Source organism: Gekko japonicus, unplaced genomic scaffold (assembly GCF_001447785.1).
Source record: "Gekko japonicus isolate JY-2015 unplaced genomic scaffold, Gekko_japonicus_V1.1 scaffold253, whole genome shotgun sequence".
Lineage (NCBI taxonomy): Eukaryota > Metazoa > Chordata > Lepidosauria > Squamata > Gekkonidae > Gekko > Gekko japonicus.
The window spans coordinates 1,164,325-1,188,984 of NW_015173681.1; the positions used below are offsets into that span (position 1 = coordinate 1,164,325).

The following is a 24,660-nucleotide window of genomic DNA, read 5'->3' on the forward strand; positions in this document are numbered from 1 at the left end:
CCCTCCCTCCCTCCCTTCCTTCCTTCCTTCCTTCCTTCCTTCCTTCCTTCCTTCCATTTCTATCCTGCCGTCCCCGCATGCAGGCTTAGGGTGGTTTACAGAGTCACCATATTTGTCCCAGCAGGGAAAATATATACAAAAAATCCTACTTGTCTAAAGTCTTCCAGGTGTTAGTTCACTTAAGGTCACTTTAGATCTGAACAGTTACAGGTATGTCTTTATTGCTTAGCTGCAGATTAAGGATTTTATGACATGCTGCAGCTGGTGCCATGGAAGTAGATGTAGCCGTGATTTGTTTTCCGAATAAGCTGGACTTCTAGAATCCTTTTATCACCAAACCATGGCATCCAGCAAACTAAAACACTGGACTGGATCCAGTGATCTGTCAGCAGAGTTGCTGATGATCACAGATCTTTCCCCTATTCCCCTCCTACCAGCAGTCCTTGGCCTCAGGAAAGTGAATTCCCCCGGGATCTTGGGATCAATGTGGACTTCTAGGGCCTGGGAGATTTTGCCCTTTCCCCCCTCCTCATTGCAGCCCATAAGAACATAAGAGAAGCCAATGTTGGATCAGGCCAGTGGCCCATCCAGTCCAACTCTGTGTGCCACACAGTGGCCAAAAATACCAGGTGCCATCAGGAGGTCCAGCAGTGGGACCAGGACACTAGAAGCCCTCCCACTGTTGCCCCCTCCCCCAAGCACCAAGAATACAGAGCATCACTTGCCCCAGACTGAAAGTTCCTATCTATACCTTGTGGCTAATAGCCACTGATGGACTTCTGCTCCATACGTTTATCTAATTCCCTCTTGAAGCCGTCCATGCTTGTAGCCGCCACCACCTCCCGTGGCAGTGAATTCCATGTGTTCATCGCTCTTTGGGCGAAGAAGTCCTTCCTTTTATCCGTTCTAACCCGACTGCTTAGTAATTTCATTGAGTGCCCACAAGTTCTTGTACGGTGAGAAAGGGAGAAAAGTAATTCTTTCTATGCCTCCTTTATCCCATGCATAATCTTCTAAACCTCAATCATGTCACCCCTCAGCCGTCAACTTGCATGCCCCTCAACTTGCATGCCTTTTAGTCCCCCCCTCCTCCATGCTGACACTCAACCTGCATGGCTTTTTGTTCCCATGAATCCCACGACCCTGGGAGGGGGGAGTGTCCGGCCGTCCTCAACTAGAACCAGGGTCTTTTCAGCTCTGGCTCCGACCTGGTGGAACACTCCACCGGGTGAGATCCGGGCCTTGCGAGATATGATGCAGTTCCGCAGGGCCTGTAAGATGGAATTGTTCCGCCAGGCCAATGGCTGAGGGCAGCGATGGTTTTTCCCACCATAGACTGGCCTCCATTCCTCTTTTCCCCTCTCCTTTCCTTCTGTCAGATTTTAGGATATTTATTTCGCTGCCAGGGAGTACTACATTGTGCCCTTTTATATGCCATCTATTAGTTGTTTTTAGTTGTTCTACATACTACTGTTGCCTTCATGGCAGCAACTAAGAGCTGAATGTCTGTTGCATCTGTCTTGTTCCTCCCGTGAGGCTATTGCGAGCTGGGGGTGCTGGGGGGGGTCAGTTTAAAACTGGGGAAAGCATACAATAGGAAAAGATTAAACACCCTTCCCTCCCCACTTCCCTAATTTTTGGAGCCACCATGTGGGCTATTTTTATTATTTTTTTTAAAGCAGGGGAGCCTAATCTTGGATCTCCCACATCATGTGTAGTGTGATCCTAACATAAGATTCTGAGTCTGTTTTGTGTAGATTTTTATCAGACAGTTTGGCTTATGGTGCCTTGTTTGTTTTAATCTCTTATCTGCTGTGCATTCAGTGTGGGCCATTTGACCGTGGTTTTATATAGTAACTTTTTTCCATAAAGTGCTGAGGGCAGGGGGTGTACATTGTTTCAAAACAAAGTTATAAGTGTTTTTAAGTCCTAATAAACAAACCTATGAAGCTACCTTATATGGAATCAGACCACTGGTCCATCTAGTTCAGTGTTGTTTTTTTCTGAATAAGAGTGCTGTTCTCCAGGGTTGTGGAGAGACAGGTCTTGGTGTAGTGGTTAAGTGCGCGGACTCTAATCTGGGAGAACCGGGTTTGAGTCCCCACTCCTCCACTTGCTCCTGGCTGGATGACCTTGGGCAAGCCATAGTTCTGGCACAGCTGTTCTTGAAAAAAGAGCAGTTTCTGTCAGAGCTCTCTCAGCCCCACCGACCTCACAGGATGTCTGTTGTGGGGAGGGGAATCCTCCTCCTCCTCCTCCTCCTCTCCTTTAGCTTGATATACCAGGGATTGAATCTGAGGCCTTCTGTGTGCAAAGCATGCATTATTGTCACTGAGCCACGGTCCCTCCCCTTGACAAGTTGTGTGGATCAGCTGATGGCCTCTACCACCTTGCTATACTGTGAGTTTTCATGGGGAACAACCTGTTTCTTCAGGAGAGAAGATGGCAGAACATAGCACACATATTTGCACACAGGTTGGGGTGCAGTGGTAGATAAACCAGGAGGAACACTGAAAAGAAACGAAGAGAACCACCAGGAATCCAGAGAAGAGAAAAATACAAAATACTGATGTATTTTGTGCATCTTTCCCTCCATGGCGGAAAATACGTGGAGCACCAAACATGAATAACATGCCAGGACACTGAAATGGATATTCTGCATAGCCAGTATGTTGTTATGGGGGGTTACTTCCCCTCCTTTAGAATTACTTCCCAGCCATAAATATTATTTCAGCATCTTAAGAAGCCCTTTCTACTGAATGTCGATTTGTAGGTGCTCTGGCTGCAGCCGCTGTTTGAATCTTACTCGTTTATTTTACTTGATTTGTACCCCACCTTCCTCCACAGTGGGTCTCAAGGGGGCTTACAACATTCTCCTCCCCTCCATTTTATCCTCACCCCGTGAGGCAGGTTAGGCTGACGGTGTGTGACAGACTCAAAGTCACCTGGGTGAGCTTGCGTGGCAGAGTGGAGATTTGAATCTAGGACTTCCAGGTCCTCGTGTGACACTAAGGCTGCTAGGTCCCCCGGGAGGGCGGAGGTTCCCCCGCTCAAAGGGTCCCCAATCTGCCAGTCTGGAAAAGCCCGGCGGGGGAACCCTGCCCCCGACGTGCCCGGTTCGGGCCGACGTGCCCGGCACAATGATGTCGCCCAGAGGTGACGCCATCACATTAGGCACGTCGCCAGCTGACGCTCTAGCAATCAGCCTGAAAACTCTATGGTACCATAGGGTTTCCAGGCTGATTGCTAGAGTGTCAGCCAGCGATGTGCCCAGCGTGATCACATCACTTCTGGGCGACATCATTGTGACGTGCGCGCACTTTGTGCGTGCACAAATGTCCCAGCCGGGGACCAACTCTCCCCCCGCTTTTAAAGGTAAGTCACTTGGCAACCCTGTGTGACAGTCTTGACTACTCTACAGCAGTGTATATTTGCTACACAAACACTGAGGTCAGAGAGGGGGATGTCCAAGGAAATTGGTTGCTGCAGTGTACAATTTCCATCTGGGGAGAAACTCCCTTTCCACTCCTTTATCAAGTCACGGGGAAATCCTCGCCACAGGATGTGGCTGCTTGCAACCAAGCCATTGTGTCTTTTTCTGTTTAGAGTTTGATGTGTGGAAGATTTCATAACAACGTTTTACACAATCTGACTTGGCAGCTATGACGGCCCTGTCCATTTCCGTCCCTCAGAGGCAAGATTTCCCCTCTGTTTTTCTTTCCCTTTACTGACTGAGCCGCCCCAGTAATGTGTTTTCTTCTTTCCTGAAGAATTCTGGCTGTTCCGCCTTGTCACAGTATGGTATTTTGTGTGTTTGCTCAGCCCAGGAACCTGAGGGAAGGATTGGTAGCCCCCTTCAACTTTAATGGCATTCAAGACATTTTTATATTCCAAATTAACAGACGATTTTATTCAATATAGAGGGGGAAGGTCAGGTGAAATCAGAGGTTGAAATTTCTGAGGTAACTCAGTATAGATAAGTCTGAGGTGAAAACCAGTACATGCACAGACTTTAGTTCTTATGTTTCAGGCTAATGAGAGTTTCTTAAGCTGTTCACAGTGACTTAAATCTTTATGTTGAGAGGCTTTTGTTCTAGTGTTTTCCCAAACACTCCCGTAGACTTTCTTTGAGTTTTCTCTGGCTCTTTTGGTTTCCAGAAGGTTGGTACACACTTTCCAGTACCCAACCCCCCTCTCTTAAAACACCAGTACTCGTCTTGGGTTTCTAACTGACTCTTAAGGTTTCTACAGGCAGTTTCTAACCACACCAGTCCAGGATCTCTGCACTCTTCAGAGCTAACTCCTTGTTTGACTGGGTAGGGAAATTCTTCTCTCTCTGGAATATCTAAATCCCCTTTCCTTGGCCTGAATGGGTGTCTCCGCCTACTTCCCAAACTTCCTTGCTAACTTTCCCCAGTTCTCCTGTCTTCTTAACACTGCTCTCAGTCAGGGCTGAATTCCAAATGTATTCTCCTCCTCCTCAGCATTCAGCTCTAAAGTCTCTCTCTGCTCAGCTGATGCTAACCAGTCAGATCGCTTGGAGCAGCCTGTCGCTCAAGGCTCTCTGTTCCTGTGAAGGATTAACCCTTCACAGTTCTTTACCTGTTTTGTACAGCATTTCTAAGCTTTTAAAAAGCACAGTCCGTCACAGCAGCTTGCCGAGATATTGCTCAGTTCTGTTTCCTTCCCCTGCTCCATCTTTCCAAGGAGACTGCCAGCTCCTCAGCTCTGATTATTTGGGTGGAAGAGAGAGTCAAGAAGGGAAAAGAAACACAGTCCAGCTCTTGGGGGCATGGCTTGCCCGATGGCTGACCTTCTGTACTTCCAGCGTCTTATTGTCCACTTACATGCATTACCGTTCTTCCCCCAGCGTTGTCAGTGAATTGAATTTGGAATTGTGGTATTTGAAAATGTCAAGGAGAGTCGATAGGGAAGCTCTTGGGGGGAGGGGTCCAATCGTGGTGGACTCAGCACACTTCATAGCAGGCTTAAAACATAAATCTCTCTAGGCTCTGCACATGGTTTCTGCTCTGATCCTGCAAGGGAGAGCATTTGTTACCCAAAGTTACAGTAGCTGGGGCACACATTCTCTTTTATGGCCAAAATAAAGCAGGGGAGAGGGCCTGGCTCAGTAGGAGAGCATCTGCTTGGCATGCAGACGGTCCCAAGCGGAATCCACTGGGATCTCTGCTGCCACGTGAAGCTGCCTTATGGACCATTGGTCCATCACTGTCAGAATTGTCTACTCAGACTGGCAGTCCCTCTCCAGGGTCTTAGGCAGAGGTCTTTCACATCACCTCCTGCCTGGTCCCTTTAACTGGAGATGCGGGGGATTGAACCTGGGACCTTCTGCGTGCCAAGCAGATGCTCTATCACTGAGCCACAGCCCCTCCCCCAAGTACTTACCTTGATATCCTGTGTTCGTGTGTCATGTGTTTGCACACTTCTGTGTTCAAGCATGACTCTTGCTCATCCTCTGTGTTTCTGTATGAGTTATATTTCTGTATACCTTGGAGTTGGATGGGAGCAAAACCATAACAGTGACTCAATCAGATATGCAAGAGAAATCCTCTTCAGAGGGCAGCTACTTTGGTATCTCTGCATTGCTAATGACCTGCCTCATCTGTTGAATGTAAGGGTTAGGGTTAAGGTCTGCAGTGGAAAGGGGGAATTGGTGGAAACTGCCAGTTTTGTCTGTATCATAAGAGCATAAGAGAAGCCAGTGTTGGATCAGGCCAATGACCCATCCAGTCCAACACTCTGTCACTCAGTGGCCAAAAATACCAGGTGCCATCAGGAGGTGCAGCAGTGGGGCCAGGACACTAGTAGCCCTCCCACTGTTCCCACCACCACCACCAAGCACCAAGAATACAGAGCATCACTTGCCCCCAAACTGAGAGTTCCTATCTATACTTTGTGGCTAAGAGCCACTGATGGACCTCTGCTCCATATGTTTATCCAGGCCCCTCTTGAAGCCGTCCATGCTTGTAGCCGACACCACCTCCTGTGGCAGTGGATTCCACATGTTAATCACTCTTTGGGTGAAGAAGGACTTCCTTTTATCTGTTCTAACCCGACCGCTCAGCAATTTCATTGAGTGCCCATGAGTTCTTGCATTGTGAGAAAGGGAGAAAAGTACTTCTTTCTCAACCTGCTCTATCCCATGCATAATCTTGTAAACCTCGATCATGTCACCCCTAAGCTGTCATTTCTCCAAGCTAAAGACCTCCAAGCGCTTTAACCTTTCTTCTATCCAACCCATGATAACTTGCTCATACAGCACAAGCTGCCTTAGTTCAAATCCAAAGGCTTAAGCTTTGCTTCTGTCGCTTCAGGTAATAAAACTTAGCACTTGCATGGCATATTCAGTGTAGAAAGTATTTTTTTCATACATTGTTTTGTCATCCTTACAACAACCTTGTAAGGTATGTGTGTATGTATGTGCCAGCAAGTTACAACTATTTATGGCGACCCCAGCAAGGGGCTCTCAAAGCAAGGGAGAAGCAGAGTTGGTTTGCCATTGCTTTCTTCTGCAAAGCCTCCCTTGGTGGTCTCCTTTCCACGACTTCTGGAGACCCCAGCAAGGGGCTTCCAAGGCAAGTGAGAAGCAGAGGTGGTTGACCATTGCCTTCTTCTGCAGACTCTTCCTTGGCGGTCTCCCATCCAAGACTTATGGCGTTCCCTCTAAGCTGAGTTAGTGTGAGCTAGCTCACAGTATTTTAGCCTCCAGCTCACACATTTTTGTCTTAGCTCAGGAAGGGATGGCTCCAAAGCAAACTGATTTACGTAGTAGCCAAATCGCTTGCACACAACTTTAATGCCAGTAGCTCACAAAGTTGAATTTTTGCTCATGAGACTCCACAGCTTAGAGGGAGCATTGATGGTGACCAACGTTCCCTCTATGCTGTGGAGTCTCGTGAGCAATTATTCTGCTTTGTGAGCTACTGGCATTAAAGCTGTGAGCCGGCGATTTGGCTACTGCATAAATTAGTTGGCTCTGGAGCCATCCTTCCTGAGCTAAGACAAAAATGTGTGAGCCGGAGGCTAAAAAACTGTGAGCTGGCTCACACTAACTCAGCTTAGAGGGATTGATGGTGACCCCAGCAAGGGATTTTCAATACAGGTGAGAAGCAGATGTGGTTGGCCATTGCCTTCCTCTACAGAGCCTTCCTTGGTAGTCTCCTTTCCAAGACTTATGGTGACCCCAGCAAGGGGCTTTCGAGGCAAGTGAGAAACAGATGTGGTTGGCCATGGCCTTCTTCTGCAGAGTCTTCCTTGGTAGTCTCCCATCCAAGACTTATGGTGACCCCAGCAAGGGATTTTCAATACAGGTGAGAAGCAGATGTGGTTGGCCATTGCCTTCCTCTACAGAGCCTTCCTTGGTAGTCTCCTATCCAAGACTTATGGTAACTCCAGCAAGGGGCTTTCAAGGCAAGTCAGAAACAGATGTGGTTGGCCATTGCCTTCTTCTGCAGAGTCTTCCTTGGTAGTCTCCCATCCAAGACTTATGGTGACCCCAAGAAGGGACTTTCGAGACATGGGACAAGCAGAGGTGGTTGGCCATTGCCTTCCTCTGCAGATCCTTCCTTGGTGGTCTCACTTCCAAGTACTGACCCTGCTTTGCTTCCAAGATCAGGCTATAACATGCCACCTTCCCTCCCTTCCTGTAAGGTTGGTCATCATTATTATCCCCCACACTGCAGAGTATTTGTGGATGGGATAAACCTGACAGAGTGCTGCTTCCCTAAGTCTGTCAAATGAATTTTGTGTCTGAGATGAGATCTAAATTTGATGACCTCCGTTTGGTAACAGACAAGCTACCAGCTTCCTGGCTGCTTATGCTGCTCTGCTAATTAGGTTTGATTTGTATGTGCGATTTCCAAGTAATCTGTTTCTCCTATTCCGTTTGTTTACCCAGCAATTTCAGGCTGGCATTTTGACACAAACTTATTTGAGTCGTTTCATTGATTTGTATAGTGTTTCTTTGTGGTTACAGGGTTGCCAGAGCCTTGGCAGGGATATGGTGTTTTTGTAATGAATTCTCTTCTGAATTTCCTTTGTAAAAATATCAAGTCTTCTTTCTCCACAAATACCTTGAGATTATTCAGAGGAGAACTGTATCTTGATTGTGTTCTCCCGTCACATCAAGTCGGTTACAATAACATCCGACTTAAAACGCATTCCAAGGGCTAGTTTGGGTAAGGGAATAGAATAACGATCTTATTCTCAGTGAATGATTTCATAGAATCACAGAGTTGGAAGGGGCCATACAGGCCGTCTAGTCCAGGGGTGTCAAACTCATTTGTTATGAGGGCTGGATCTGACATTCATGAGACCTTGTAGGGCCGGGCCACGTGCGTCATAACAGGTAATGCCGGGTAGCGGAGATATAAACTTTATAAAGGACACAGACAAACACAATTAAAGATTTTTAAAAACTTTAAATAACACATTTCCAACAAATGTCCGCATGGTCAAAGCAATGGCATTTCCAGTAGTCATGTATGGCTGCGAGAGTTGGACTATAAGGAAGGCCGAACGCCGAAGAATAGATTCTTTTGAACTATGGTGCTGGAGAAGACTCTTGAGAGTCCCTTGGACTGCAAGGAGATCAAATCAGTCAATCCTAAAAGAAATCCACCCTGACTGTTCCCTGGAAGGCCAGATAATAAAACTGAAGCTCAAATACTTTGGCCACCCAATGAGAAGGGAGCACTCACTGGAGAAGACCCTGATGCTGGGAAAGATTGAAGGTCAAAGAAGACGGGGACGGCAAAGGATGAGATGGTTAGACAGTGTCATAGATGCAACGAACATGAAGTTAAGCCAACTTCAGAGGACGGCGGAAGACCGGAAGGCCTGGCGTGATCTGGTCCATGGGGTCGCGAAGAGTCGGACTCGACTGTGCGACTGAACAACAACAAACACATTTCCAGTGAGTTTGACATCTCTGACTGCTCAGTGCAGGATCAGCCTAGAGCATCCCTGACAAGGGTTTGTCCGGCCGTTGCTTAAAGACTGCCAGGGAGGGGGAGCTCAGCACCTCCCGAGGCTGCCCACTGCTCAACTACTCTTACTGTAAAAAATTCCCCCCCAAAATCCAGCCTATACCTTCCCGCCCACTGGAGTCCTATGATCCTCTGCTGTCAACAGGAACAGATCCCTGCCCTCCTCTAAGTGAGAGCCCTTCAAATACTTAGAATACTTAATACTTACTTCCCTTAATAACTTAAGCTGAAGTTTTCTTTCCATTTTTTTAAAAAACCCATAAGATAGTGATGGGGAATAGAAAAGAGACGCCACCACATCATGGGTTGGATCCGACCAATCATGTCCGCTAATGGAAGTGACGTCTGTCTGCGGAATGAAACTTCCCCGCCTCTCCTCTCTTTCTGCATCCCACTGATGTCCCTGAAATGCTGCCCCATGGGGTTGCCAATTCTGGGTTGAGAGATTCCTGGAGATATGGGGGGGTGGAGCCGGGGGAGGCCAGGGTTTGGGGAGGGGGAGGACTTCAGTGGGGTGTAATGCCAGAGTCCACCCTCCAAAGCAGCCATTTCTTCCCGGGGGAAATTGATCTCTGTCATCTGGAGATCGATTGTAATTCTGGGAGAACCCCCGGGCCCCATGAGAGGTTGGCAACTGTGTGCTTATATGAGGGGCAAAGGAACCCCCAGGAGCAGTTTAAGGTCTGCAGTGGGAGGGGGGAAATGTGCAAAATTCAGCCTTCCTTTTCTGTTAGTGGAACTGACTGCTGCGATCTCGGCGCAAGCTGAAATTTTAGAGTCACAATGTGGTTGTCAAGACTTTTATTTTTATCACTTGCGAGGAGGTGTGTTTTTCTTTAATTGCCAGGGAGTTGTTGGTGTGGGTTTTTGTTGTGTTTTTTTTTTGAAAAAAGGAAAGGCTTTAAAACCTGGTGTACGTTTGGAGGCAATTTGTCAATGGTATTATTCCCCCATTGCCATGGTGATATAACATCAGAGCTGAGATAACAAATTAACAGATGGCGGGTATGCAATCACGGGAAGCGCACAACTCAACAATTGAAGTAGAGACATGCTTGCTAGGAGCCCCCCCCCCAACCAGTCTTCATAACAAGGTTTGCTTTGTGGCCTCCATCGGCATCATTGTGAACTAATCCTGCCCCATTCATTTATTTTGCGGTTAGCCTGACTTCTGCTGTTGTTTTTTTTTAAAAAAAACAACAATGAAGCTATGGTTCTTCTGGTTAAAAATCCCAGTGCAAGAAGAAACATTGTTGTCCTACTATTACCAATGGTTAGGAGATCCTGCCAACCTAGCAGTTCAAAAGCAAGAAATTGCAAGTAGATAAATAGGTACCACTTCGGTGGGAAGGGAACAGCGTTCCGTGCGCCTTGGTGTTTAGTCATGCCGGCCACATGACCAGGGAAACGTCTTCGGACAGCGCTGGCTCTTCGGCTTGGAAACGGAGATGAGCACCGCAACCCTACAGTCGGATTCGACTGGCTTTCGAGCAAGGGAACCTTTACCTAAGAGATCATGGGCTGGTCCATCACGGTTTTTTTTGTTTGTTTGTTATTAGCTGTGACCACCATTTTAATATTTATGAAAATGTTTTAAATTTTAATGTTATTTTATGAACAATTTTTTTTTGTATAAATGATGTTGTTACCCACCCTGAGCCCACTTCTGGGAAGGGCAGGGTATAAATGGGAAGAAATGAAAGAAATGAAAAAATAAATAAAGCTGCCTTGTACTGAGTCAGACCCAGTGGCTGTCCAGGGTCCCAGACAGAGGTCTTTCATGTCATTTGTTGTCTGACCCTTTTTAAAGTGGAGATGCCAGGAACTGAACCTGGGACCTTCTGCACACAAAAGCAGAGGTTCTTCCACTGAGCCACGGCCTCTCATAGGATGAATCAACAAGTGCAGCACGTGAAAAAGCCAGCTGGTATGGCCTCATGCTTTAGTCATCATGCACGTACATTTATGTGGATACAGGGGAGGGATAAGTTGCATTTATTTTAGAGACTCTTGTAGACAATCGCAGAACCTTGAAGAATGATAGTTGATGCAGCTCCCACTGACAAAACTGCATTAAGGCATCCCTCAAAATGAGGGGAAGTGATTTATCAGGGGCAGAAATAGAAAACTGGCCCTCCTTGGTGTGTGGGGATAATTGGAACCTACGCGATTGCCATGGTGCAGAAATCAGCATCAGTCCAGGGCTCTTTTTGTAGAAAAAGCCCAGCAGGAACTTATTAGCATAATAGGCCACACCCAACAGCAGGAACTCATTAGCCTATTGGGCCACACCCCTGACATCACAGCTCAGTAGCACATTAGGCCACACCCACATGTTACCAGAAGTGTGGTTATCCAGTCACACCCACCTTTTGCTTGTTATTCTGTTTACCTTGTTTGTTGTCAAAACCCAGGGCCTTTTTTTGGAGCAGGAACTCCTTTGCATGTTAGGCCACACACCCCTAATGTAGCCCATCCTAATGAGTTTCTGCTGTTGGGTGTGGCCTGTTATGCTAATGCGTTCCCTGCTGGGCGTGGCCAACTTGGGAGCCTGCCGGAACTCCCTTCCTGTGCGTTCCTGCCCAAAAATAGCCCTGACATCACAAGAACCATAGCGTTTAAAAAAGAGACAGAAAAAGAGCAAAAATTTTCATTTAAAGATAGACCCACTGCTCATTCCTGTAGGCAGTATCGACTTCATCTGTTCCAGGGCTAGTAGGGTACAAGATGGAGACTGTCCAAGCTAGATCTACCAGGTTCACTTATTCCCCTCCACCAAAAAAACAAATTCCGTGTTCCAGCAGTGGGTGTACTGGGGGAGGGGACTTTCAAGGACAAAAATTTCCACTGTTTCCAGGTCTCTGAAATTCCTCTTCTGGAGAACTCAGGGCGTGTTTGTTCCCTGAAGTAATCTGGTTGGTGGCTGTCTGGGATCATTCTTTTTTAGCAAACAGAGTGGTTTATCATTTGTTTTACTGTTTTTTAATGAATGGATGGTTCTGTAGTTTGATGCAGTGGTTAAGTGTGCGGACTCTAATCTGGGAGAACGGGGTTTGATTCCCCACTCCTCCACTTGCAGCTGCTGGATGACCTTGGGCAAACCATAGTTCTGTCAGAGCTGTTCTTGAAAGAGCAGTTTCCGTCAGTGCTCTCTCAGCTCCACCTACCTCACAGGGTGTCTGTTGTGGGAAGGGGAAAGGAAAGGAGTTTGTAAGCCGCTTTGAGACTCCTCTGGGTAGTGAAGGGCGGGGTATAAATCCAATCTCTTCTCCTTCTTCTTCTTAACGTCTTTGTTGCTTGCTTCGTACCTTTTTATTGTGTGTTGTTCTGCTTATCCGACTTTTGCAAGCTGCTTTGAGTCACTGTAGATGGCATGTAACTATTTTAATGAATAAACAATAAATACAACAGTTTTGTGAAAAAATGGGGGGAGGGAATGTCTTGTTCCATTCGTTATGGGGCTTCCAATTAGAATTCTCCTGTGTCGATTGATAGAAAACTGGACAGAAGACTCTCAAAATCTTACTGGTGGAGGGTTGGCCAGAGAAGTACTATATCTGTGGCCAAGTTTCTGTTCTCTGCAATGAAAATATGGGCTGAGTTAACATCCTGTGTATAATCTACTCAGATTCTAGCCCTTAAGCTGTTAGATATATCAGGACAAATGATGTATACTGAGAGTTTATGTAGGTTATTAATTTTATAATATTTTTTTCCTGCTTTGGAATGGCCCATGGGCCGTAATAAAGACGGATTAACTGACTGCCTGACTCTCCCTTCAGGGCCAGGCCATGGCGAGGCTGAGACGAGGGAATGCATCTACTACAATGCCAACTGGGAGCTGGAGAAGACGAACCAGAGCGGCGTGGAACGCTGCGAAGGGGAGAAGGACAAACGTCTCCATTGCTACGCCTCCTGGAGAAACAACTCGGGCTTTATTGAGCTGGTGAAGAAAGGCTGCTGGCTAGATGATTTCAACTGCTACGACAGGTGATTACCCAGTTGGGGGGAAATGGTGCCCCGGCTTGGGGGGGGGGCTTGCATCCATGTGCGTGCCTTTGGGAAAGGGTACAGTCTTTCTCTGTTCTCTGCTTCTGTTTGCTCCGATGAGGTGGCAACCAATTGCCCCATGCCCAGCCATAATGATAGTTTGGCTCTGAGTGGTTAGAGCTAGGCTTTCAGTCAAGGGAGGCTCAAAATTGATGGTCACAGTCACAGAACAGACCGCAAAAAGAAGAAACCGTGAGGTAACTGCGCTAGAAGATATTTCAATAACAATCACAAAATTTATACAAAAATGTGTACAAAAAATCATATAAATGCACAAGGCAGTTGAAAATGGTGTGACGATGGTCACACACAAGCACTTTGCCCTAGGAACATTCTTTCAGAGAATTTCTTGCAACTAAGTTATGAGACATCGGCAGGGGTCGTTTCGTAGAAAAAGAGCTAGGGGAACTCATTAGCATAACTCATTAGCATATGCCACACCCCCTGACATCACCGGAAGTGTGTCATAAGGCCACACACCCTGCCCCCAATGGTCCCGGCCGCCACCGCCGGCCTTGCAGCTCCACTGAGGGCCGGAAGCGGGGCGGCCGGAAGCAGGGGGCGGGGCTTCATCGTGTGCCCCGCCCCCCGTACCTCACCCGGGGGAACTGCGATCCCCCGCGATCCCCCCCGAAATGACCTCTGGACATCGGTGAATATTAATGAATTTTTTTGATACCTACTTGTTGAAATGACAGACCAAGAGTCGCTGCTTTCATCCACTTTCGGAAGAAGAATAGTATCGAAACGATAGAACATTCCGGAGACCATCGTCACACCATTTTCAACTGCCTTGTGCATTTATATGATTTTTTGTACACATTTTTGTATAAATTTTGTGATTGTTATTGAAATATTTTCTAGCGCAGTTACCTCACAGTTTCTTCTTTCAGTTGAGGGAGCCAAACTTCAGCTAGGTTGCAGTTTATTTATTGATTCATTCATTTATTGATTGATTGCTTCTCCAAAATATTTGTTTGAGGCACCACACCAAATAAAAGCGACACAATAGAAATCCTTAGAAAAAGGAGGAAAAGCATAAGAACTGGCAGTAACTCCCAAGCCACGTAACAGATTCGAGTGATAGGATTTTGAGGGCTGTACCGTTTTGAACAGCAAGTGAAGACAGTCAGATTTGTAATACCTCCTCCTCTATGTATGCATGTAAAAACACCTTGTGAGTACAACATTAGCATATCAGGAAGAAAAGTTGTAGCCTAGTCCATCATATTCTCTGCGCTAGTATTGTACTTACAACAAGGAATTATTAATATGAAGGAACCTGGGGAAAAAGTAATCGTTCACCCTCAGCCTAAAGTGGTATGGACTACTCTGTCTCCTCATCCTCATATTAAAAAAGAAAACAGTCTTTTGTAGGACCGGCAATAAGCATCAACAGAATACAATTGAAAGCTTCCCCCCCTTTTGGAAGACTTTGTGCAAGTAGAAGCAGGCTTGCAATTCCGGAAACTCCCACTGGGGCTTGATTTTTTAAAAATATTGATGAGAAATTGACTGGTAGTTGTTAAACTGAATGAACTGAATACATGTACCTGATAAGGATGTGATAATAGCACATTATGCACTTTATAGAATGATAGTTACAAGTGGAACACGTTAATTTATACATCTCTTACAGTGTATATTTATTAGTTACCAGCCTTTGTAGACCAGGCAATTATTCCAACATTAGATAACCAAATTATAGTTGCCATTTTTTAACCAATCCAGCCATCCGTTAGAGCGGGCAAAAATGAAGGACGTCCAAGTGCATAGAGTGGCTGCAGTATAACCATGATATCTTTTCACATTTTTTTTTAAAAACTCCTGATTAAATATGGAGGTGGGCATTTATGAACTGTTTCCCCCTACAATTCTGTCACACACTTCAAGGGGACTTTGACTTTTGAAAGCTTATACCTCAAAACCCTTGTTGTTCTCCAAGGTACTAGAGGACTCTAATCCAGCTATATTTGTTTTATGTCTGTTATCCCCTGATGTTGCTCTCAACCTTGCCCTCCTTCAGAAATCTTTTATGGCTGTCAATTAGTACACATTTGTTGCTTCCCTCTTCCAAGTTCCAGTCTTTATTTGTTACAATTGTAGATCCCCTTTATGACCCTTTTTCAATCTTGTTTTTAAACTTGACATCTTTACTGAGAGGGTTGTGTGAAAATCTCTAATGAGAATTGTATGTGGAGTCACAAAGGCTATTTTCTGTCTTTATTCTGTTTGGTTTTTTCTTCGTCTTTTGGTGTACTTGATCACTCTCTGATGCTTGGTTCTCTTTTGTTCTTTGGAGTTCAGCAGTACCCCTTCTTGATCTCACTTGTATCTCACAAAGTTATTATTCTAAAGGTTTTATTCATGTCTCTTTCTTCTAGTAGAAAAGAGTAAGAGTCCAGTAGCACTTTAAAGAGTAATAAAATTTGTGGTAGCAGGGGTCATTTCCTGCAGGAGCGCACAGGAGTGGAGCTCGGGCAGTAAAGAGTTCAGGGGGCGGGCACATGCAACAAGCTCCACCCCCTGCTCCCAGCAGCCCTCAGTCAGAGCAAGAAGCAGCCAGATAAGTCGCAGACCCCCCCCCCGGCCCAAAACAGTCCAGTGGCACCTTTAAGACCAAATTTTATTCAGGTACAAGCTCTCCCTCCTCTGCGAAGACAGATCTGCACGTTCTCTCCCCCCCCCCCATAGCTAGCAATCCAAAACAGTCCAGTGGAGCCTGAGTGGTGGGTGTTGCCTTCTGACACACTTCCGGTGATGTCAGGGGGTGTGGCACATGCAAATAAGTTATGCTGAGTTATGCTAATAAGCTCCTGCGCCTCTTTTTCTACAAAATGACCCCTGTGTGGTAGGGTATGAGCTTTCGTGAGTCTGAAGAAGGGATTAGTATCTGAAGACGTGAGCAGTGACTCATGAGAGTTTGGTGTAGTGGCTAAGTGCGTGGACTCTGATCTGGGAGAACCGGGTTTGATTCCCCACTCCTTCACTTGCAGCTGCTGACAAGCCATAGTTCAGGGCAGCTCTTGAAAGAGCTCTCTCAGCCCCACCTACCTCACAGGGTGTCTGTTGTGGGGAAGGGAAGGGAGTTTGTAAGCCGCTCTGAGACTCCGAGTGAAGGGCAGAGTATAAATCCAGTCTCCTCCTCCTCCCTTTGCCACAAATTTTGTTAGTCTTTTAAGGTGCTACTGAACTCTGGGGGTGGTGTTTGGGGAGGGACCCCAGTGGGGTCCAGTGCCATACAGTCCACCTTCCAAGGGAGTCATTTTCTCCAGGGGAACCGATCTGTGTCGCCTGGAGATCGGTTGTGATTCCAGGAGAACTCCAGGCCCCAGCTGGAGTCCGGCAAGTCTGTCTTGGCCCCTTTCGGCTGTCTGCTATCCTCTCTTGGCCTACACTATCTCAGCTGGGCAGATAATATCCCACTCTGCCTTTCTCCTCCCGGCTTCTCTTCCTCTGTTCTCACGTTCCCGACTGTCTTACAGCTATTCTGTGCAAGAGCCTGATCCTTATCACAGAATCAGTATGCAGAAGAAGACAGGATTTATTATATTTAGGGGTCATTTTGTAGAAAAAGAGGCGCAGGAGCTCATTAGCATAACTCATTAGCATAACTTATTTGCATATGCCACGCCCCCTGACATCACCGGAAGTGACAGAAGGCCACACCCCCTGACATCACCGGAAGTGTGTCAGAAGGCCCGGCTACTTACCCTCCTGCTTCATCCTCATTCCCAAACGGAATGAGGATCGAAGCAGAGGGCGGGGTAAAGAAGAGGGCGGGGCTTCACCACATGACCGCCCCGCCCCCTAGAGGTTCTCTTCCGGAGCTCCGTACCTGAGAGCTCCCCCCCGACTAGAGCCCTGATTATATTTCACCTGTACGCTGTGTCTCCCTCTCTTTTTCATCTCTCGATTGCCAAGACGACCCTTCCGTCTTTCCCACATTTTAAAACTTGCCTTCCAGCCTCCTTTTTCCTTTACAGCTCTCACGTACGTTCCTTTAGAGTACAGCTCAGTGAGCAGGGAATGTGCCAAGAGAGGCTGTGGCACTCCTGGCAATGATTACAGCTCTCCTAGAGGGGCTGCGGTGGCTCAAGTGGTTAAGACGCTGAGCTGCAGACCGGAAGGTCGGTAGTTCAGCAGTTCGAGACCCGAGTGTGCCGCGTGACGGAGTGAGCTCCCGTCTCTGGTCCCAGCTCCTGCCAACCGAGCAGTTCGAAAGCAAGAAATCACAAGTCGATAAATAGGTACCACTTCGGTGGGAAGGTAACAGCGTTCTGTGCGCCTTGGCGTCTAGTCATGCCGGCCACATGACCATAGAAACGTCTTCGGACGGCGCTGGCTCTTCGGCTTGGAAACGGAGATGAGCACCGTAACCCTAGAGTCGGATTCGACTCGAGCAAGGGAAACCTAGAGGAAAAATACCCCATATAGGAGACCAGTATGGGGACTTGCCATCACTCAGGGCTAGGACAGCTTCTTTGTATGCAGAAGGTTCCCGGTTAGATCACCAATGTCTCCAGTAGAAGAATTGAAAGCAGCAGGTGTTGGGGAAGGGGGACTTCTGCCTGTCTGCACCCCTGGAGGGTTGCTGTCAGTCAGGTGACGTCATCAAGAACTAGACGAACAAATGGTCAGACTTGATATAAGGCAGCTGCGTATGTTTAAATGTCGTCACTGCGTACTGCTTCTCTAGCCAACGCCTGTTAATTCTGTCGCTTTCTCGCTTATATTTCTAAAGCTTATTGTTTCCTGACGGTGCAACCCTTAACGGAACTATACCCTTCTAAATCTGTAGCAGCCCCAATCGCCCAGACTAGCCTGAGCTTGAGAGCTTGGAAGATAAACAGGGTCCATACTAGCCTCATCATCAGAGCTTGGAAGATAAATAGAGTCAGTGCTAGGATGGGAGACCACCAAGGAAGATTGGAGTTGCTATGTAGAGGAAGCAGGGGCAAATCACTTCTGTTCATCTCTTGCCTGGAAAACGCCATGAGGTGGGGTCTCCATGAGTCACTTATTGCGGGGAGGGCGGGGTATAAATTGAATAAAATAAATAAATAAATAAAATTGATGGCAAACTTTACCTTTTTAAATTTGTGGAAGTTAATCGGCTTAGAGGTGTGTAACTCTGTTTAGGACTGCACTATGACTCTGCTTGAATCCACCGAAGAGAGCCAGTGTGATGTAGTGGTTAAGAGCATGGACTCTAATCTTGGAGAACCGGGTTTGATTCCCCACTCCTCCACTCGCAGCTGCTGGTGTGACCTTGGGTCAGTCAGAAGTTCTCTCAGAGCTGTTCTCTCAAGAGCAGTTCTCTCAGAGAGCTCTCTCAGCCCCACCTACCTCCCAGGGTGTCTGTTGTGGGGAGGGGAAGGGAGATTGTAAGCCGCTCTGAGACTCTTTTGGGTAGTGAAGGGCAGGGTACAAATCCAATCTCCTCCTCCTCCTCTTCTTCTCCTTCTCCTTTTTCTCCTTCTTCTCTTGCAGATGATTCTCCTTCTATCCTGTGCTAATTTAATATTTTGCTTATTGGCCCTTCCTTCCTTCCTTCCTTCCTTCCTTCCTTCCTTCCTTCCTTCCTTCCTTCCTTCCTTCCTTCCAGCGGAACAAATTTTCTTCACTCCTGGGCTCACTTAGGTTTCCCCTCATGCTGGAAATAGTTCCCCCTCTATCATTTTACAGTTATCGTTGTATTGTCAAGCCACCTTCTTCGCATTCTTAATTCATGGCCTCAGCCACTTATTTTTCTCTCTCTCGTTCCTTGGTCTTTTCATCCTTGGCTCAGCCAGTTGGGTTGCCCGTTGGGGGCAGGGGATCTCCTGGTTTGGAGCCCCTCCCCCTGCTTCAGGGCTATCAGGAAGTGGGGGAAATTACCCCCCTACCCGGCAAGAGATCGAAAATAAATGTGACATGCCTACATCACCTGGAAGTGATGTAGGCATGTTGGTGACAAGGGGGGGGACGACACTCTGGCTTTTCGGCAAAACTCTATGGCAAGAAACTAATTCTACCATAGAGTTTTTGCCCACAAACCAGAGCATCAACCCCGACATCCCTACATGGTCGCATTTATTTCTGGCTAGTTCCCTCCCCGTTCCCGGTAAGTGCACCCCCATTCATCATGTAACCATCGTCTTACTTAGACTCTGCTCTCAAGTTGTGCCATTTCTTCCCTCCCTGTGGCCCTTAGGGCAAGGAGCTCTCTCCATATAGATATATACGGCAGGCCTCTTCTCTGTCCACCAAGAGATTCTTTAAAGTTCCATCCCTTCTCCCTTCCATTTCCCTGTTAAGAACCCTCTATTAAAATATTATTTCTTCCTGCCCCGGTGTCAACTCTTTGGAGCCTTGTTTTAGGTTTTTTAAAAGAGTGAACAGTTTGTGTCCCATCCGGTTAGTGTGACATTAGGTCCATGATGGGCAGAAGGTAATACTGCTTAACACAGAGTGATTAAAATGTGGGATTCGCTGCAAGAGGATGTGGGGATGGCCACAGGAATAGATAGCTTTAAAAGGGGATGAGATAGACTGATGGAAGTTAGGTCTATCGATGGCTACTAGCCGTGGTGGCTGAGGGGAACCTCTACATTCAGAGGCACTAATTCTCTGAATCCCAGAGCCAGGAGACAACATCGGGGGAAGGGCTTGGCCTCTCTGCCCTGTTGTTGGCCCTCCAGAAGAACGGGTTGGCCACAGTGTGAGACAGGATGCTGGACTAGATGGACCCTCACTGGTCTGATCCAGCAGGGCTCTCGTGTTGTTATGTTCCTTGAAAAGCTCTTCTCCTTTCCCCCCCTCATGCTCTTATCTACATCATGAATTTGCAGGCACATGAGCACCGTATTAATGTAAAATGCCTAGTATGTTTTAGACGCTTATATAAGTAAGATGCATTGTTGACACTGAATCCGCTAACATCAGCCTTCACCCACACTGCTGTTGCCTGATCTGATTTTTTGAGGAGAGCTATGCTGAAAATTTGGTGCCTCTACCTGAAAAAGAACAGCCCCTCAGACCCCCCCCAGATACCCACGAATCAATTCTCCATTATACCCTACGGGGACTGGTCTCCATAGGGTATAATGGAGCGCCCAGCGGCCATCCCCCCCGCCACTTTTAGATAACCCTGAAGCGGGGGAGGGCCTCCAAACCAGGGGATCTCCTGCCCCCAACTGGGGATTGGCAACCCTATTTAACCTGCACTTGATGGCCCCCATCAAAGCTTCTCAGGGAAAAAATTTGCAGGATACCTTGAGGTGATAGCAAAGAATAAGAGCCCATGTTTTCCATTATATAGCTTGTCGCCTTTAGTGTAGCATCTGTGTATTGTGCTTAATGCCAGCTTTTTAAAGTTGGAGAATCCATGGGAAGGAAGCACTCCGTGGTGTTTCCACACAGCAAAAAAGCTCAGCAAAATGTCCTGTGCCGTTACATAGAGAGCAATATGTTCTTCCAAGAGTTGTTCGCTGCAGAAAAGGGAAACTTAGTCATTCATGGATGCGTACTGGAAAAGAGGAACACATTGGGGTCTGCGTTTAGAGAGGCTGTTGCCATTTCTTCTTCCCGTCGCAGTGAGTCATGCGTGTACGTGCATTATATTTCCCTACTTGAGAACTCTCAGTTTTCAAACGTAAACAGTTTCTGGTTGGAAGGAGCTGAGTTTCGAATTGACATCTAGTGTCAGGCAGTGTTCTGTCTGATTGATGTGCCATGGCTCATTCACACGTGCATGTCAGTGATGGGAGATGTCCGTGAGATCCAAGCATGAATGTGTGAATCAGACCCATATTACCATGGAGGAATGAGGTTGAGAGGACGCCAGTGGAGTGCATCTTGATATTTCCCTTTTATACTCTCTAATCTGTGTGTCAAAATGAAAGTTCTGTACTACATAAGAACATAAGAGGCGCCAATGTTGGATCAGGCCAAAGGCCCATCCAGTCCAACACTCTGTGTCACACAGTGGCCAGAAATACCAGTGCCATCAGGAGGTCCACCAGTGGGGCCAGGACATTAGAAGCCCTCCCACTGTTGACCCCCCCCCCAAGCACCAAGAAGACAGAGCATCCCTTGCCCCAGAGCCCCTATCTATACCTTGTGGCTAATAGCCACTGATGGACCTCTGCTCCATATGCTTATCTAATTCCCTTTTGAAGTCGTCCATGCTTATTACACTGATGGTATTAATAAGCATAGGGGGTAATGCTATCCTTATTCTCCACAAACAACTAGGAGAATGAACAAGAGTCTGAGTCCGGCGGCACCTTGAAGACCCAACAAAGTTTGATTCAAAGTGTGAGCTTCCGTGTGCAAGGCACACTTCTTCGGGCAAATTTGTCTGAAGAAGTGTGCCTTACGCACGAAAGCCTACACTTTGAATCAAACTTTGCTGGTCTTCAAGGTGCGGCCGCACCAAGACTCTGTTCATTCTCCTAGTTGTTTGTGGAGAATAAGGATCGCATTACCCCCTATGCTTATTAATACCATCAGTGTAATAACAACGATAGCCTGGTGCCTGGTCTACTACGGATAGCCTGCGCTCGCTGACCAAAACTGAGAAAGACCAACGAGCTGAATGTCAAGTGAATCTATCTTTGGTATTATATGTTAACTGCTAGCACTTTTAATGTGTTGGAAGTTAGTTTTGATGAATTGTTATCGAGCTGTTTGTTGAATTGTTTTTATTGTTATTTATTGTTACTGTGTTTTTATGACGTTAGCCGCCCGGAGCCTGCCTCGGCGGGGAGGGCGGGGTACGAGTTTAAGGAAATAAATAAGAAACACATAAATGAACTTCCGAGATCTGATGAGGCTGGTCTAGCCTGGGCCAAGCTGACAGGCTGGTTCATAGAATGCAGGAACAACCCTGAATAATTGCAGAGAGTTAGTGTGGCATACTTGTCAGTGACAACGTGAGCCGGAGCCCATGTTCACGTTAAACCCACGATCCCTGTGAGTAAGCTGTGGGCTCACTGGTCAGCTTTGTCCTCTCAGCCTCTGCGCCGGTTCTGTGATATGGGAATAATATACCTACCAGCATACCCGTGTGTGTGTGTGTGTGTGTGTGTGTTAAGCCAGTTTTTTGTAGTGGTTAAGTGCGCGGACTCTCATCTGGGAGAACAGGGCTTGATTCCCCACTCCTCCACTTGTACCTGCTGGATGACCTTGGGCAAGCTATAGTTCTGATAAGAGCTGTCCTTGAAAAAGACCAGTTCCTGTCAGAGCTCTCTCAGCCCCACCTACCTCACAGGGTGTCTGTTGTGGGGAGGGGAAGGGAAAGGGGTTTGTAAGCCGCTCTGAGACTACCTTTGGGTAGTGAAGGGCGGGGTATAAATCCAATCTCCTCCTCCTCCTCCTCCCCCTCCTCCTCCTTCTGCTGTCAAGTCGCTTCCAGTTTATGGCACACCCTGTGAATTCATGTCCTCCAAAATTCCTATTGTTAACAGCCTCGGTCAGGTCTTGAGGGCCGTGGTTTCCTTGATTGAGTTGATCCATCTCCTGTTGGGTCTTCCGCTTTTCCTGTTGCCTTCAACTTTTCCTAGCACACTTGTCTTTTTCAGTGACTCCTGTCTTCTCATAATTAAATTAACCTTATCCTAGTTTGAAAAATTCAGGCGGGTCACCGTGTTGGTCTGCAGCAGCAGAACGGAGTCTGAGTCCAGCGGCACCTTGAAGTCCAACAGAGTTTGATTCAAAGTGTGAGCTTCCGCGTGCAAGGCACACTTCTTCGGGCAAATTTGTCTGAAGAAGTGTGCCTTACGCACGAAAGCCTACACTTTGAATCAAACTTTGTTGGTCTTCAAGGTGCCGCCGGACTCAGACTCTGTTCATTCTCCTAGTTGTTTGTGGAGAATAAGGATCGCTTCCAGATGACAGAAAGTCAGAAAAGAGGTTAGGGATTGTTTGCTTCCTTATAAGCTGGCTATCTGGGCCACAAACGAATACGTTTAGACAGGCTAGTAAAAATATTTTGCAGGCTGATAAGCTCAGGAAGGACTTAATTTGTAAGGTGGTCTTATGAGCTTGTAAAGATAGCAGAGGCAGTATAGGCAGAGCTCTCTGAGCGTTAAAACATTTCATATGTGCGTAGTCTTATTAAGAAGTCTTGAAAGAGTGCCCTGACCTGGATAGCCCAGGCAAGCCCGATCTCAGAAGCTAAGCAGGGTTGATTCTTGCAAGTACTTGGATGGGAGACCTCCTTGGAATAACAGCAGTCGGGAGGCGGGGGCAGGCTTTATTCAGCCACCTCTCTGAATATCTTTTAGGCCCCCAGTAGGGGTCAGACACCAGGGATCGCCATGACTTCCAGGTGCACACACACTCTCACGCACACACACACAAATATGGCAAAAAAGAAGGCTAGAGGAGTTTGCCGCACCAGCAGTTGGAGGATCTACTGGTGACATCAGCAGGGATGGATCTGGCAATAAGGATTGCCATGTCACTAAACGCTGCCCTCCAACCATAAAGGTAAAGGTTCCCTTGCTCGAAAGTCAGTCGAGTCCGACCCTAGGGTTGTGGTGCTCATCTCCGTTTCAAAGCTGAAGAGCCAGCGCTGTCCGAAGACGTTTCCGTGGTCATGTGGCCGGCATGACTAAACACCAAGGTGCACGGAACGCTGTTACCTTCCCACCGAAGCGGTACCTATTTATCTACTTGCAATTTCTTGCTTTCGAACTGCTAGGTTGGCAGGAGCTGGAACTAGAGACGGGAGCTCACTCCATCATGCGGCACACCCGGGTCTCGAACTGCTGAACTACCGACCTTCCAGAGCCTGCAGTTTAGCGTCTTAACCTCCAACTATAGCAGACCATAAACAGAAGCGGTCGTTCCACAATGGCCTTGCCTCTCCTGTCGCTCTCCTTCCTTCTATGGTTTCTCCCAATGTTGAAATTTAGAGTACAAGCTCTTCAGAGCTTGCTTCTGTTTACTCCATTTATATATTGCCTTTCCATAAAGGCGTTCAAGGTAGTGTGCAGTCTAAAACACTGAAACAGAAGGGGGGGGGGGAGATAACAGCCTTAATGGCCCAGACTAGCCGAATCCTATCAGAGCTCAGAAACTAAGAAGGGACGATACTTGGATAGTAGACCACCAAGGAAGACTGGGGCCGCCATGCAGAGGAAGGCGATGGCAAACCACCTCTGATCATCTCTTGCCTTGAAAACCCCCCACAAGGTGGAACTTTGTAAGGTTGCTGTGAATCAGCTATGACTCGACGGTTTCAGGGGTTGCCAACCTCCAGGTGGTAGCTAGAGATCTCCTGGAATTCCAACTGATCTCCAGGCAACGGAGATCAGTTCACCTCAGAGGTCATTTCGGGGGGGAACGCGGGAGATCGCAGTTCCCCCGGGTGAGGTACGGGGGGCGGGGCACACGATGAAGCTCTGCCCCCTGCTTCCGGCCGCCCCGCTTCCGGCCCTCATTCAGCCCAGAGGAGGCAGGAGAAGAGGGAGGGTAAGTTGCTTCCTCCCTGCCTCTCCCCACCCCTGCCTGCCTGGGGCCAGGGAGGGCCTTCGTGGGGCTTCCTTGCACTCCCACCGGCCTTGCAGGTCCACCGCCAGGGCCCTCATGGGGCTCGGCAGTGGAGCTGCAA

The 24,660-nt window shown here is 47.4% G+C and overlaps 1 protein-coding gene across 1 annotated transcript in view; it reads left to right on the forward strand.

The window, feature by feature from the left end:
* ACVR2B (activin A receptor type IIB) overlaps window positions 1–24,660 on the forward strand; it is a 197,340-nt gene that overhangs the window by 128,940 nt on the left and 43,740 nt on the right. Inside the window, exon 2 of the mRNA XM_015423053.1 lies at window positions 12,791–12,998. Within this exon, the coding sequence (XP_015278539.1) occupies window positions 12,791–12,998 (208 nt within the window). The remainder of the gene's footprint in view (window positions 1–12,790; window positions 12,999–24,660) is intronic.